The 16714-nt window shown below is 38.8% G+C and overlaps 1 protein-coding gene across 1 annotated transcript in view; it reads left to right on the forward strand.

The window, feature by feature from the left end:
• Positions 1-4563: 4563 nt before the first annotated feature.
• The window catches only part of LOC118229194 (tumor protein 63-like), a 45063-nt gene continuing 32912 nt past the window's right edge, over positions 4564-16714 (forward strand). The window contains exons 1-4 of the mRNA XM_035420926.1: positions 4564-4579; positions 4732-4906; positions 11190-11303; positions 11859-11988. Coding sequence (XP_035276817.1) covers positions 11224-11303; positions 11859-11988 — 210 coding nt within the window. The 5' untranslated portion in view covers positions 4564-4579; positions 4732-4906; positions 11190-11223. The remainder of the gene's footprint in view (positions 4580-4731; positions 4907-11189; positions 11304-11858; positions 11989-16714) is intronic.

The raw sequence follows: 16714 nt of genomic DNA on the forward strand, positions 1-16714 counted from the left end.
ATCATGCCACATTTTAGTGGACGGGGATAGGGTCAGGCATTGGGGATCAGCTGGCCACCACTCCGCATGCTTAAGATGCACAGTAAATACTTTTGCAGCATCAAGCTCATGTTATGTCTGAACTAGGATTCCACTGGTACGTCAAACATTCCACCCCACAAGTTACAGCCACTGGTAATCTCGCGTATGTGGAGGTGGTATTGTGACACATAGCTGGAGTACTGTACTTTTCTGAGTTTTGATTCAAATGGTATCGAATAACTGAATGAACATATTTTAAATATATAAATATTTAAGGTGTATGTTCTGGCTTTTTGTTTTATTATGCTGCTATTTGTTCATGTTTAGATTTTATTTGTTTTGTTACTACTTATGTTTTTGTTTAATATTTTATGTTCTTTTGACATAAACACGTCTATTTTATATTCCTTAGGTTTTGGATTTTTATTTATTTATTTATTTATTTTTCTGTGATTCCACGTGCTAATTTCCTCTACTTACACTTTGCTTTCTCCTGAAAGGCCCATGGGGATTCCATGGAAGAATGAGTAATTCACCTTTACACAGGAAACGATGGGTGGGCTTACAGTGAGTATGTGTGTGTGAGTGTGTATGTGTGTGTGGATGTGGTAAGGGGTATTCTCTGGAAATTTTAGTCCATTTTGCTTTATGCAAATAAAAGAAGTGTTGCGTGGTACCTTTGAAGACATCTGTTAAAGATAGCTTCTCTGAACGATTGCAGGGCCACTGCTTGACTCATTTTGAGAGCAACAGCTCTGATGTGGGATTTACACAGAATCTTTTCTTATGCTGTTCTATATATAGGCACATTCATCAGCCACAAATGTCCTCAAATTGTTTTTCAGTGCAAAGAATTGAATTCAGTGCAGTACGTTTGAGTTATTTCTGAACAATAATAATTTCCAACAATTAGGCAGCTAGGGGAATTTGAAGCAGTGCTTTGACGTACTTACGAAATGTTTCGCAGTCTGTAACTTTTTGCTTCTCAGTGTGTCTAAAAAGAATTTTTTAGTACAAACATTCAAATGCAACTAAATAAGAGACTCTAGTACAGCCTGTTGATTCAACAGACATTTTTATTCCGGTATATCTGCAAAGTAAATCTGTATTAATGAAAATGAAATTACCTTGGAAATCCTTGTCATTTGTTATGCTTATAATTAGAAATAATTACTTAACACATTTGCCAAGAATTTTGGGATGGGTCAGAGGCCCATAATTGGTCCTGTAGGGGACCTGGCCATGGCCAGATGGGTCAATTGCAGCTAATGCACCTTGACAAAATCTAACCATTCTGTGCAAGAGCATGGTCGCTACACCCAAATGTACAAAGTAAAATCGGCAGCTTTTAGTCTTCCACCAACAGCAGAACCCTGCTCACAAAATGGGCCCAAATACAATTAAACATTGATATATGTTCATATAACACAACTGGCCACTTTATCCTCCCAAATGGGAAATTAGGCTGGTGGCATCACTAAATAAATACCAGAATGAAAATAGAAGAATAATAAGAAGAATAATAAGAAGAATAATAAATGCTAATAAATGATAATATGATACATTTTAAAAACAGCATGCAATGTTCTAAATGTTCTAAAACAACAGCATATTCTCTGTTGTGTCTGTAGGCCAGAGGCATGTCTCACTGCCATGTCCAATGTTATACTGCATAGTATATTGAAAACAACTTCTGGTGTTGGAATATATACTTTTCAGAATGGAATAGCTATTCTAATAATGATAAGTTAGTCAGAGATAAATCCAGAAATTCACAAAAGTTATTTTCATTTTTAAATCTACACTTGAAATGTTCAGATAATACAAATTTGTAAGTTTTCATATATATTCCTTGTAGTATTTCCACAGTTTAAAAAAAAAAAAAAAAACTCAAAACAAAAGTTACTGGCTAGGTTACAAAAGACAAATCTCATAGAGAAACCAAAATATAGCTGTTTTGCTAATTTTGAAAATTAAAATGATACATAAGTAAAATGCAACTGCCCAGCATTATATCACATGACATGAAATTGAGGATTTGGGGTTAATGTGAACTTCTTTTTGGATCTGCAGTTTGTGAGGGTTTGCTTTTTCATTTATGTTTACTAGTCTTTTCTCTTCTTGTGTGCAAAGGGATTTTACACCATCTTAGAAGATAAGCAAGAAATATTGGATGACATGTTTGAACCAGAATCTAATCCATTGTTTTTTGTGCCTGTACTATAATGTTTTGTTTTTCTGTGGTTCTGAGGACTGAGCCATTGCATAGCACCGGGACATTTGACTCCTGGGTCTTTTTGGAAATTCCCTGTTACGGTGTGACAATGATCACACCATGAGTGTAATCTGTGCTTTCAGAATGAAATCGCAATCAGTCAGTATCCATAATAACTGTGTCACATATATTCCCTCTCTCCTTTTGACCTAGTCAGGAGGACTTTTGGGGCATGCAACACAATAACTACAACACCTGAGGACACCACAAATACCACTCTGTGCACAAATGTATACTTGCCTAAGAACATTTGCAGTAGTCACTCTGAATGGATGGAATTAAGAAAAAAAAAACAGGATTAGGGCAACACAAAAAGTTACTCTCTCCTTCACCTATTTTAGCATCTGTTCATATGAAGGCTAAAAACAAATCTTGAAATTGGCTAAATTTCCTATATGGTTTATACTACCACCTACGCACAATACACACAGAGGATACTCATTCTTTTACTAGGATTGCATTACTTATTTGTCATTTTGGCTGTTGAAGGTAATTTCCACGGAAATGTCAATGGTGTCTGGCGGTGCTTCTTTGTCACAGGGAAGGATCCCGCCACAAAAATGCTGGTTCCCATCAAAAGTCGTCTAACCGGACGGTTTTATTTTTAATATTGTAAGCCGCCGGCATCCTTAATGTTCCCATGAGCGAAGGAGATGACACAACCACGGGTTTGAAAGTCAGTGTGGCAAAAGTCACCAGACAGACTGCAGTGAGTCACAGCATGGGAAAACAAGGCCCATCCTCCCATATATTCTGGTGTCCCACACGTGTTAAGTTCCTCTAGGGGGTGTATGATACACTTAATGAGGTACAGTTGTTGACTGCTGTCTTAGTTGTGTGATTAAGGCCTGGGATTAGTTTTGCCACATCTCTACGTTCTTACACAGCTGGCTGCTTTACATCTATTGGCAGGATTCATTCATTGCTCAGTGTTGTCTCCTTGCAGCCTTTAATAACAGTCAAGGACACAGAATGGTTTCATAGAATGACAGTTTTGGGTGGCACAGTGGGACAGCGATTAGCACTTTTTATTCATGAGAAGGTCTGGGTTTGACTCCCAGCTTGCCGGATCCTCTCTGCGTGGAGTTTTTATGCCCTCCATGAGTTTTTGGGTGTCTGCTCCTTACAAAAGAGATGTCAATATTGATGAGACTACCCTGGGAAAAATAAATAAATCTGTAACTCTCTCTATGATTTCCCCAAAGGCTTCCTCTTGGCATGGATAGAGGAACCATCTAGATATCAAAAGAATGATGACTGTAATGAACACAGTAGCAGCATGCAGTACCAATACCCACAATCTATGTATTTGTGTATTCATTTGGGTAGAATCCTAGAAGTGGGTGCACCATTTGCTGCACGTTGTGTAACCAACATAAAACGCTAGTTTTTAAATTAGAAGCAAGTGTTGCTTGCTCACGTCATAATTAATTTGAAAAAAGTTAGTGTGTGTTCATTCTTAAAAGACAATTTGCCCAGGATTAGTGTGTTATTGATTCAAATAATTGTATGCCATTTGTAGGCGTGCACGGACGTATGCTTGCACAATCACTCTCTACAAACTTGGAATGTGATAGGTGCTGGGGGTGGGCAGTGAAGAAAGGGGGGCATCTTTGGATGGGAGTGCAGGAGGGGTTGTCAATTAATCTGACCTCGCTTAGCTAGTTGTTATTCTTTGCTGACCTCAACAAGTAACAGGTGCTTTTATGGGTAGGTGAGGAAAGGATCTCATTATCAACTGTACAGCTGTTCATCTGAAGACCTGCTCCATGGTCACACAGTCATTTTTTTTTAGCATCTCCCCTTCCTGACCTCTGCTTTATTTTAGCCTTTTGATTAATGAACCCTCCACTGCTGATCCGATTAAATTATGTATGCATAGAGTCCATTGTAGCTGTGGGAGAAGGGTGACAGGTCTGTGTTAGTGTTGGCACGTGTGTGTGTGACTGTGTGCACACGCCCGTGGGTGTGTGTATTAAACCCCCTAATTGAGAGAGGGGTATAGATGGTACTGTTTTGTTCATGTACTCAACTTTGTGATCTGCATATTTTACCCATCCGTTTTAGTCAGGTGCAGCTGCCAATGACTTTCCACAGAAATATCATAAGCAAATTATGTTAGCAGAATGTGAAGATGAGGTACTTTTGAAAGGAAACGACCTTCCATTCCACTGTTGCTTGGCTGCAGAAGGAAAGTTACCCTCCCATGGCTTCAACCGCAAACAGAAGCCTACAGGGATTCCCCAACAATCAAATCTCACTTTCAGCTGTTGAACTGCTGAGGTGAGCCTGCAAACAGTTTTGTGTGCGTGTGCGTGCACGTGCATGTATGTGCATGTGCATGTGCATTTGCGTGTCTGTCAGAGTGGGTATGTGTGCACATGTCCGTGTCGCTGTGCTCCTTTGTGTTGTATATATTTTTGTCTGTAATGAAGGGAGGATCATGCACTAAAGAGACGGGGAGATGCGGTGCAGTGGGTCAGAAGTCGTGTTTTGATTTTTCTGCCTGAGAGTCTATTGAGTCAACATCTCGAGAGGTGTGCGGCGAAGAAGTGATGCAGTGCACAGTTGGACGCACTGGAGGACCCAGATGAGACGGATCGCTGAGAGGTGAGGGAACAGGTGGCCTCCGCTGAGTTCATCGGGACAGCGAAGGGGGCAGGAGAGGGGCGTGCTCTCGCTGGTTGCGGTGGAAGTGGGGCGGAGAGAGAATGTGTGGTTGTGTTCAGTCACCATCACCTAGCAACCCAGAGAGTGATACCCACAGCAGGACATAAGCAATCTGGGATAGGCCTGAATGCTGGCACAAGCCCCACCTATTTACTCGCATGGGGGTAAAAAACAGCTAACATGACAATGTCCTCAGCACTTTCCTCTCTCCTGTATACTTGACCTCTTCGCACTTTAACCTCAGACCATTTTTGTTTATTTATGTTTTTAATTAATATCGTTTTTTTATTAATTTTTTTCCATTTACTCTATTTGTCCACTGTATATGGGAACATTTTGCTAATCTGGAAAGAATTAATAGGCAGAATTGACGTGCAGCATGAGTCTGCACTGCTCAACCTATAAAATCACACAGCGCTGCCGTGAACTCACCTATCAGAGGTAAGTGAACCTGTCTTTGTGGCAATGCTTCTCCATAAAATAGTAAATCTTATCATTCATTTACTTTTTTTTCTAAACTTAATTAAATTAAAGCCATCTCAATGACAAATGGATCGGTCATGTGCTACACATGCTATATTGAGTATTTCATTGTCAGTCTATTGACAACAGTAAATAACAAAATAACAAAATGTTGTGTTTTTTTTTTTAGATTTATGTATCGTAAGTTATTTTAATTAAGGATTGTAAACAAATAGATGCAAGGCAAATTAGAAGCAGATGTACGCACATTTCTGTTTTTAATTATGGAGTCATTGTGTACCTCTAATGGTGTGAAAGACATTGAAATAGCTGGAATGCATCTTGCGATGCGGGATGGAATGGTCAGGTTCTACGTGACGGGCAGACTTTAAAACTGTCTGACCCCCGGCCTGCCTCTCGGTCCCATGTTTTTATTTAGCCATTGAGCACGGTGGCAGTCTGGCTCTGGATAGAGGTTTATTAATAGGATAGTATTCCAGTCATTGATATTGCATTGTGGAATCTTACATCCATAATATTAAATTTTAATCGTAGCTAATTAGTACTATATTTTTATATTACTTCAAGTGGTACTGAATGAGCTGACTTAATGCATAGATTGGTCAGTTTGACTGGAATTATATAATTAACCTTTCATGTTTACAACAAACAATTATTGACCATATATCACTCTTACTTTTTTTAAACAAATTAGAAAAAATAAAGAAGATCCAAGAAAAAGTTACAGAAGTTGATAACTGGTGTTTTTATCATGTTATTTGGATATTAGAAAATATGTTTAATATAACAAATTTCATTCTGATACAATAACTACTTACGAAACAGAGCAAATAAGACACAACTGCAAAGCCTAAAGGTAGTGCATGTGGCTCAACCTAATTTGCTTTAGTGTACTGCAAGGCCATCAGTTTATAAAGAATATATCATGGAAAGGCATTCTCGACAAGGGCACGGTATCTTGGAAGCTCACCTTACACACTCCAGAGGGAATTCCCCCAGGGGTAGTAACGCCTGAGCGAATTCCTTCAATGCCAAACAGACACAGTTTGAATTACTATCACTTATATTTCTAACTGTACTGGCAGCAGTTAGACTTCCTGGAATGATTTTGAACTATACATTGTAAAAGCAATCAAAACATAAAGAATGAATTTTTTGGATTATTTAAATAAATTATATTCTTCTCCGTATGGTTATGTATAGTTCTTGGTACATTCTGATTAGAGAGATTCAAAGTGCAGTTACTAAATCAGGAATCTCAGCTATGTTCTTTCCTACATGTCAGATTATTTTTTTTAAATATTTCACATAGGTCAAATGTTTACATGTAATATTCATAAAACATTGCATGAAAATACATACGTACAGTACATACACACATATACAGTATGTGTGTACAAACAAAGTCTATGCCTTCTTTAAATAACACAGATATTACTTATTATTCTATCACTAAAGGGAGGCATGCTGACACATTTTGCTCTTCATATAAAAAGGATACTTCTATACTATATATACACTGAGAAAAATTCAATCAAAATAAATATATTTCTATAAATGTGAAAATTGAATTATTTTTTTATTTAAATTTGTTGTTGCAGTTTTCGGAGTTTGGTCAGTTGTGAGACTATTGGCAGAGTTTTGTCTGGGGTTTGGCACCCATTAACATTTTTGGGTGGCCTGGAAAGCCAGCTACGCTCTACCAGTATTACATGTTTATTCCTATGAATCTTACTGCATAATATATTCTATAGTCTATTTTTATAGTTGTGGCAGTTTACTGTAGAAATTCAGGGATGATCAACATAATGTCCGAGCCAAGGTTTACACGTTTACGTTATTGTTATATTGTTACAGTGCAGTTATCTGCACCTTGCTCACTAGTTCACAGGGATACTGTCGTGACTCATAAGGCTTGATTGCTGGACACATTGACTCCAAACCTAGTGGACATTCTTTTGTGGTGACCTGTGGCCTTGTTGTTATCAGTTAGAAGCATGGTCTGTCTTTAGTTTGACACAGAGCAGCTACCCCTCGTGGGCTGATGAGGACTTGCGTTGTGACCACATACCTAATAACAAGCACTTGGCACCACTCACTCCCACCCCACCCTGCTTGCACCCCACCCTACCCCACCCATACCCTGAAGAGAAATCTTTTCATTAGTGCACATTTTTCTATCACTACAAGTAATTATCAAAAATATATATGTAATGGTATAGGGAAGGTTTCCAGGAAACTGCTATAACAATTTCAAGAGAAAAACACCAAAGTATACATTTAAAGGACACCTAATTCTTGTGCTAACGTGATGATTCACACCTATGCCCTTTCCTACGTGGGCAAAAACTGACTCAGTGAACTCTGAACACAGAGAACACAGTATACTTTGCCCGGAATGCATTTTGAGCAGTCAGTATCTTTATTGAAGCAATCCTTGCTTGATTTATTAATTTTACATTATGGATAAAAGATGTTGCCATGTTTTGATTATCTGCTTTCCTTTAAGGGGGGGACAAGGAAATAGCATTTTCAGTGACCATTCAGCGCTAGGAAAATAGAAAACAGTAGCCATTTTCGGTAGCTTTTGGAATCAGGTGTGGGAACACTTCCTTAAAGAACCTGTGCGTTTTAAACACCTGTCTGAGTACATCTTAAACAAAAGCCGCATCAGAGGTGCCCTAAACACAGGTTTTACTGTGTGCCTAGCAGCAAAGCTCCCCGGCCTTTGATTTTTCTTTTTGGAACTTGCTGTAATTACCAGCCCTCCAATTGATCCCAATACAGGTGCTCCTGGGCTGTGCTTCAAGAGGCAAAGTGCTCCCTCCATTTGTTTAATGTTTCTTGGGAAGATTAGGATCAGTTCTAATAGGGAGGGGAGCAATGGGTGTTTTTTTTGTTGCTTGTTTTTATTATCTCGCCATTCCTTCTGCGCAAGGTGACCCTATTTTCCATTTTGCCTGGGGAAGAAAGTCTTTTATAATGCCAAGCACAGTCTTATTCAGGCTTTTATTTACGATGTGTTGTACCAGATATCATCGCAGGCCTAGAATAAATCTAATTCCAATGTCCTTCATACAAAATGGAGAAACATGTTTAAGCAAGCATTTAAATTATAAGAGAATTGTTTTTGTTCAATTCAGAAACTGACTGAACTTGTAATACTGAGAAAGAAATAAAAAACCCAAAGAAAAAAAAAATACAATAACTTAAAATCATAATCAAAGTTAAGGCCAAAGCTCCTTGTGGTTATACTGAACCAACTGAAGTCTTTTTTTTATTTTGGCTTGTGGTGAAAAGAGGGCTTAGTTCTGTGGTTTGAAGCATAGTCTACTCAAATGGTTCCAAACAGCTCTAATCTCAGTAAACAGAAAAACTGATGAGTGAGGGCTAGGGCAGGGCTCTTTGCACACAAATGCATGCTGCCCAGTGCCCACCCAACAGTTACTCTCCAGTGAGTCCCCCCTACCACCCCTGCCAGTCAGCTACTCAGTCACACTCACTAACAAAGTAAAATGTCCAGTGTTAATTCAACTTTAACATATGTGTATGTGTACATATGGGTCCAGTTGGGATGATATGTATTCTGTAAGAATTGATTTGACACTGAAGATATTACTCTGCAAGATCAGCTGACAAAACTGAGCAATAGAAACCAACAGTATATATATGGTGCCCTCTAACTGCAAGAGATACACAGTCAGAGGAATTTGTTTGTCATAAGCGGTCATTTTAAATACTCACACAGGGTGGGTGGGGGAGGGAGGGGAGTAGTCATTGGTGGCATATTCCAACAGAGGCACTTGTTGTTTGAGTAGTGACGCATGCTATGGTCTTGTCGATTGCAGCCTGACTGTGTCGCTCCAGCAGATGGCCACACATGTTTTGGAAGGCACACATTCTAGAGTGCTGCCTCCAGAATAGACAGGGGACTTGTGATGGACAGTGATGGAGCTAGACTGCAAGAACAGGCACTGAGGGAGAAAAGAAGTACATGGAATAAAACAAATCGTCTTCCGTATTCGTATTCTCTTACTCTCAGCAGTATTGCTAGGTTGGAGAAATGTGTGGAAGTTACAAAAGAATGAGCTGAAGTGGCAGATAATATAAAACCCCTGTGACAGTTTAACTTCAGTGTGCCTCAGCAGTTGAACAGGGTAGGTTGTTTTGTAAAATATGGTGAGTGACTGCAGTCAAACTGTGCTCTTGCTTAGTTTGGCATTTTTTCAGTCTGAAAAAGTGCACTTTCAGTTTAACTCATTATTCTTCCGGTGACAGTTTTGACAGCTCAGTATTGGTTTGCAGTATTGGTAATGCAATTAGCCTTCGTCTAACGCCAACTTTCCAGACTGTGAAATTAATAATCTTTTCCAAGCTTTTAGAAACTTCCCAGAGGACATTTTCTTATCTCCTAAAATAACTAAGCACAGCTTCATAAATTTGTCATTTAAACAGCAGAATACTATGACTATTTCAGATCACGGAGTTTGATAACATATGATTGCTGCACCCATTTTGTGGTTCATGACACCTCATGCTTCCATCACTGTCTGTCTTTGAGGAGAACTCTCTTCACCACAGACTGCAGAGAATCCTTACGTAATGGGAGAGTGAAAGGGGGCACTGTTTCACAGCAATGTCCCCAAGCCAACAAGCACAGCACAACATACAGGAATTTACATGTCATTTGTCTAACTTATTTATATTCATTTAAAATGAACCGCTGGTGCCACTAGTATCCATTCCTCAATGTGTATGTGTCCTGAGATATATTCATAAAAGACAAAAAGTGGTGTGCAACTCCCACAATTATTATAATGTAATTATTTATAGTGCGGAGTAATAATTACAATGCTGACGTGTTTCGCCTAATGTCTTCGAGGAAAAACACAAGTTGAAACAACATTATAATCATTTGTAGTAGATGCTTTTTGTGGGAGTTGCGGACCACTTTTAGTTTTTTTCTTATGTTAATGTGCACAGCATCTTATATGCACAGCTGAAGGGAAAGTCAGTCAGGACACAGTGTTTTGGCTGACTTTCTCTTAAAACAGTTTTTTTTTTTTTTAAGTAAAAACTTAGTCAAGTGCAATACTTTTCCAGGCGACTGGATAAATAATAATTGTCTCTGGGCCCCGTCTGTCCCCCAGAGCAGCGGGTCCAGAAAGAATAGGTGCTCCTCTGTGTTTGTGCTCAGATTGTTTGCACTGGGGGTTCAGGCATTAATATCGTGTTGCACTGAATGGAGGGGAATTCCAGCCTTGTGAATTTTTGCTAGACCCTTCCATCCCAGATCTGTTCAGCCGTACACATACCACGAGCTGCTAATCGCCTTGGCGCGATCGCGTATACTGGGTGACGAGATTCCATTCACGGAGAGACGGCACGCAGTAGACCTAGAGTAATATCCAGAACAATGAAGAAAGTATCGCCACCGCGACCGAGTATCACGTTTCTGAGACGCAGGTCAAGACATCGCTGAGCTGGATGATAAAATCTCTCTTTGTCTGACTTTATTTATATTTTTGAAGCAGACATATAATGCACATCTTGCCCATATGTGATGCAGGATCACTCCCACTATTTATTTATTTGACGATTATGAGTAAATATGTATTTTACTTTACTTTATTCTACATTTATATATATGTTTTACATCGTTTCAATCACCGTACTAGAAAATACGGGTTTACTAAACTGAATGAAATGTATCACACGCCTTTTCATTGTGTTGTTCCAGACTGAGAGACCCATTGGCTCACTTCTCCTAGGGCATGCTTCTCGTGTCTATGTCAGAGCACCGTCTTCCTCACACCAATGACATCATCAGCCAGCTGCTGGACATGCTTGACCAGTAAGTATACAGGAAGTTGATATAAAGGATTAAAGGCTGTGGAGGAAACGATGATATCATTCAAGTTGGCATCAAGGTCTGCTTACCTAATATTCAGCGGATATCCTTATTTAGTTGAGAATAGTAAAAGCACAACATGCTCTGTGAATATGATCTTAATGTTTTTTCGTCTCATTAAAAATTGCTATAAATATCTAAAGAACATAAACTACAGAGCATAAAATAACATAAAATTAAAATTAAATTTCAAGCAGCATGTAACTGTTGTTCTTCAATGTATTGTGATAGTTTGAAGAATTTTTTCAGTTCAGTACCAAGATGGATATACTTAAATAGCTGAAAGATAGTTTTAGTCTAATTAGACTGATTACATGTCATGTCTCCATGAATATTTTTATTTTTAAATGCTTTAAAAGACATTAAATGATCTTTCCTTCACAATTCATATTTGACGCTCACATTTTTTTGTTCTGTACTCTGTTCGAATTAATAATAATATACATAGGACTTTTTCCTGTGAATGTAATTCAGTATCAAACCTGTTCTCTGGACCAGGTCTGCCGCTTGCTCAGAGCAGCCCAACGATTTCAGTCGCTCAGAGGGTCTGGAGGACTGTGCTGTGGGAAACACCATACAGATCAGCATGGGCTGTGAACCCCCAAGTCCCACAGACAGCCCCTACTGTGTGAGTACAGTCCCAGCACTGTCAAACACTTACAGCACTCTGCACCCACAGCTAAGAGACATCCACGACAAAGCTAAAAAGCCTCACTGCAAGTGAGAACCAGGATTGTTCCATTAGAAGAAGTGTGGATATACTCTGTTATTTTAAGCAGCATACACAAACCAGACAGGTCGTAATAATATCGGTGAATGCCCTGCATGTAATATCCCACCTTCCAGATTATTCTGTAGAAATCAGATATTTTCTTTTGTTTTCATTTTTCGAGGTAAAAAAAATGAACATAGTTCATAGTTCTTGGAAGTGGCCTAACCAGTTTAGAGATGCTTAAACCAGATTTGCGTTTGGGGAAAAAAAAATTTACAGGGTGAGATTCAGAGTTAATTAAAGAACTATGGCTCAGGATTGGAGCTACTATTACCAGGCTCTTTTACCTTCACGACCCGGGGTGGTGCAGTGAGTGCCGTTTGCAGCGGTCTTGGGAAACCGTGCTGTCAACACCAGTGTTGCAACAAGCCTTTTAAATGTTTTTGATTTAATCAGAGCCTACAGTGCCACTCAGTCATCGCCAGCCCAGTCTTACCAAAACCAGTGAGGAATGAGGTGTTCTTTCCCACTCCCTCCGCGGGAATGTTGCCACACCTTAGTGTGTGTGTGTGTGTGTGTGTGTGTGTGTGTGTCCATGTGTGTTTGTGTCCATGTGTGCGTGTGTATCCGTATGTGTGTGTATGCACGTGTGTGTGTGTGTGTGTATGCGTATGTGTGTGTGTGCGTGTGTATGCGTATGTGTGTGTATGTGTGTGCGCGCACGAGTGTTCATGTGTATGCTTTTGTGTGTGTGTATGTGTGTGTTTGTGCATTAATGTGTGCATGCATGTGTGTGTGCCTGTGTGTGCGTATGTGTGCACATATATATGTGTGTGTGTATGTGTGTGTGTGTGTGTGTGTGGGTGCATGTGTGTGCATATGTGCGTGTGTGTGTGTGTGTGTGTGCGTGTGTGTGTCTGTGTATGTGTGTGTGCATGTGTGTGTGTTTGTGTGTCTGTGTGTACCTAGGGTAGGAGGGGATCAGCAGTACAGCATCACTCTCCCTCTGTCATATTGGAGTCATATCTCTACTTCATCAAGTGATTAATGCCCTCACTCTTGCCCTTTTCATCCTGAAATACCCTTAACCCCCTTCCCAGCATCCCCCACAAACACCCTCAGAGCCCAGCAGCAGCCTAGCCGGCTCACACATGGGCGGGGTCATGGGTGACCTGCCCATCCCCAGACCCTGAATACATACCTAACATCATCCTTTGATAAAAAGCCTTTAGTGGACATTGTGTCCCCCACCACACACGCTCCTCTCCTCCCCAAATGTGGGTGCGTCCCTTTTATGCCTCATTAAAATAGAACACAGCTTGCCACTGAGCGCCCTTGGGGGAAATGTTTGCATTGTGTAGGGTTTATGTTCGAACTGAAATGCCTTTTCTTCTTTCCTCTAGCTCCAGGGCAGCAATTTAGTGCAGCATCTGCCACCCTATAGAGAATTCACTGCATGTCTGTCAGTATATGTCCCTGTATAACGGGGGCAGACTACCACACTGGGGTAGAATAACACGAAGGAATGCAGTAGAAATCCTGGCAGTTGAAACACAATATAAGCCTTGAACAGCTGATTGTTTTTGTTTTTTTAATAGAAAGAATGAGAATAGATCAGCTGAGCAATCCTACTCACAGAGGTACTTGTAGCCATTTGCCATTAGGTTACATTTGTGTTGTGTGTGACGCAGGCACTTCAGATGGCTTTCACATAGAATTATCTACTTGCATTTTGTAAATCATATATCAGTTATAGTACATCTGTTGTAGACATTATTAGGCACATGAATTGTAATGATTAATATAGCAAGCTACAATCATTCACATACTGTATACATATAACAAAATTTGTCAGTTGTCTGATCTAATTTATTATCTGAATATTTGAAAATGTTGCTGTGTTATTTTATTTCTGCCTATTATAATAACAAATTATAAATTCAATTTATTTATTTTTTGCTTTCATGAGTTGAAAGGTTAGGAAACAGCTTGCTACTGAGTAATTAAGTTACCCATTGAGTCTTATTATACTTTTTATATCTAGATAACTAGCTGGAAGAATGTATTCTTTGGTTCAAAATTGGTTCACATGCTTGCAAATGTAGCCAATATACATAACATTATGGATATAATGACAAGTTAGCTAAATATGTTAGCATTCTAGAGCCAGTAGAGGCTAACTAGCGTTAATGAGCAAGAGTCTCTGTTTTACCCAATATTGCAGTAAACAAAAAATGTTTAGGTGTCTGGCAAGCTAATACAGGTAGTCTCGCTGTACTATCAGTTTTAAATTAAATCGTTAGCCAGACAGCCTGCTAGTTGTCTATCAGCATTCAGTGTGTAAGTTACCCTGCGTGAATGCACAAGTGTGAGGAAGCATGTGTACACCCACTACGGAAGGCACTGCTGTGTGTAATAGAGGCAGAACAAGATTGTTAATTCTCTGAACTGCATGACTCCATTTTTATGAGTCTGCTTCAGATGGTGGGGAAAAAATTCAAATCCTGTAGTCAACCTACTGTAATAATGCTATAGTATTATCTAACAAAAGATGTTTTAGCATTTTTTCAAACATTTATTTGACAGTTCATTTTTATTTCTTCAACATTTTAATGCATTATAATATTGAGAGAAAATGTCAATGTACAATTTTCCCATTTTCTGGAAAGTTGTTAGAACTCAGTCAGTTACAAGTTTACATAATTTACTCACATAAACATCTATTTTCTTAGATGTTTTTGTGTTGACTAGAGCTTAACTCTTCAGCTCCAGTTGTTTGTTGCTTTTTCAAGGCATGGAACCACAGCAAAACATGAATTATGATTTTAATTTTAATTTAACTAATTCAATGGTTATTGGATAAATAGAATGAAATCAGACCATTCATATAAATCATTTTGTGTGTGTGGTTTTGTTAATTACTTGTGTTATTTGTACTTGCACAAAACAGCCCCTATTGCCCCTATAACTGGGAAATGTGTGTCCCATATTTGTTCCTTCAGCCGTCTGGTAGTACAAGCTGGTTCATTTGAAATGTTATCACAAAAACGGAAAAAAAAGGAAAAACCACCTCTTTTTGTGTCAGTTCGATATTTCACACCATGTCTGAAAAATGTTGCCCAGCGCCTTTTAGGAATATCTATGGTTATCATCAAAGTTAGACAGTATTACTCTACTCTCAAATTCAAACCATGTTTTATTCTGCAAATTTTTGTATCGGAGAAAATTATTTACTTTTGAATTTACTTTGGCCATTAACTTAGAAGTAGCTGGTGATGTTTCCAGTCATATCTCAACAGTTCCATTAGGATTTACTATCTGTAACTGCACTGGTGAATTCAACTTTCAGGACTTCATTTAGTTGCCAGAATTTTTTGGAAGATGGTTCGATACTTATTAAAATATCACCTGTCAGCTGTCCAATAAAATAGCTGACCCAGACTGCTATGTTCTCCGTTAACAGAACCAATATCTTCTTTGGAATAGTATGAAAACATATACAATATACAGTAAGCCTGGAGATTATGAAATTTTCACCAACCTGTTTCATGGGTAACTCTGGTGGTCTGGTGGGAACACTGGGCCCAAAGAAAATTGTGATAGAGTTGTTGTCAATGCTGATTGTTTTAGTGTTTGATTGTAATTACAGTATGGTGTCCATAACAATGAGCCTACATGATGTCCGCTTGGGAGACATGCTTTTTAAAATATTGTACATTTGGATGAGGATTAATTTATATGTTTTGCCAAATTCATAATCAATGTGAATCAGTAATTGTATTTTCCATGTAAAATATGTGTTAAAAAGATAATTATGGTATTAATAATTGATTATACAGAACAGTCCAGAAAAGCTCAGTGTATCCATTGATGTAAAATGAATCGCTTGTCATTTACATGGATAAATTATTTTGAAATAATAAAAATCTTGGAAGGGCTATGAGGATGTGACTCATGAGGTCACAATGAGATTTGAGTAAGCAGAAATGACATCACCAACTCCTCTGCACAGTATTCACTGCTTAAATATCTATCCATATAACAATACAGTCTATCTTTTTGAAAAAGTTCTTTCTAGTCTTTTGTAAAACGGTACATATTTAGGAGTTTGAATATCGTAATTTAAAAACAAACTCATTTCAATGCATTAATAGCTCTTTGAGATTTAATTTATTTTCAGCTGTGTCTCCAGTTTCAGGCGACAAAAATGATGCTATGCATGAGTTAGCTGATGACTGATAATGATCTATTGATGAATGTGAAGCAGTGTTGCAATCTCAGGATGTCAACCGCCTACAACACCTGCATCCTGTTTTGTGTTGTTCTTAGTAATGGAAAGTGAATGGATAATATTTTGCAAACAAATTGTGTTGGTGTCTTGAAAAGAACCAAGCACGTCTACAGGATGAACTGGAAAACAACTAGACTCCTTGTTTTCTCAATTTGGAATTCCCAGTTAGAGTTGTGGGCCCAGAAACATCCTCTGTGAATTTGATAATGCGCTGACAAGCACTCGCACTTTGCCAGTGCAGACAGACCACAGGCACCCAATCGACCAGTAGACAGGCCCCCAGCCAACTGAAACCCTCTGTACGCGTGTGGTTTTCGGTGAATAACACATCAACCTGCAGGCGCTACTGAC

The sequence above is a fragment of the Anguilla anguilla genome, chromosome 6, assembly GCF_013347855.1.
Source record: "Anguilla anguilla isolate fAngAng1 chromosome 6, fAngAng1.pri, whole genome shotgun sequence".
NCBI lineage: Eukaryota > Metazoa > Chordata > Actinopteri > Anguilliformes > Anguillidae > Anguilla > Anguilla anguilla.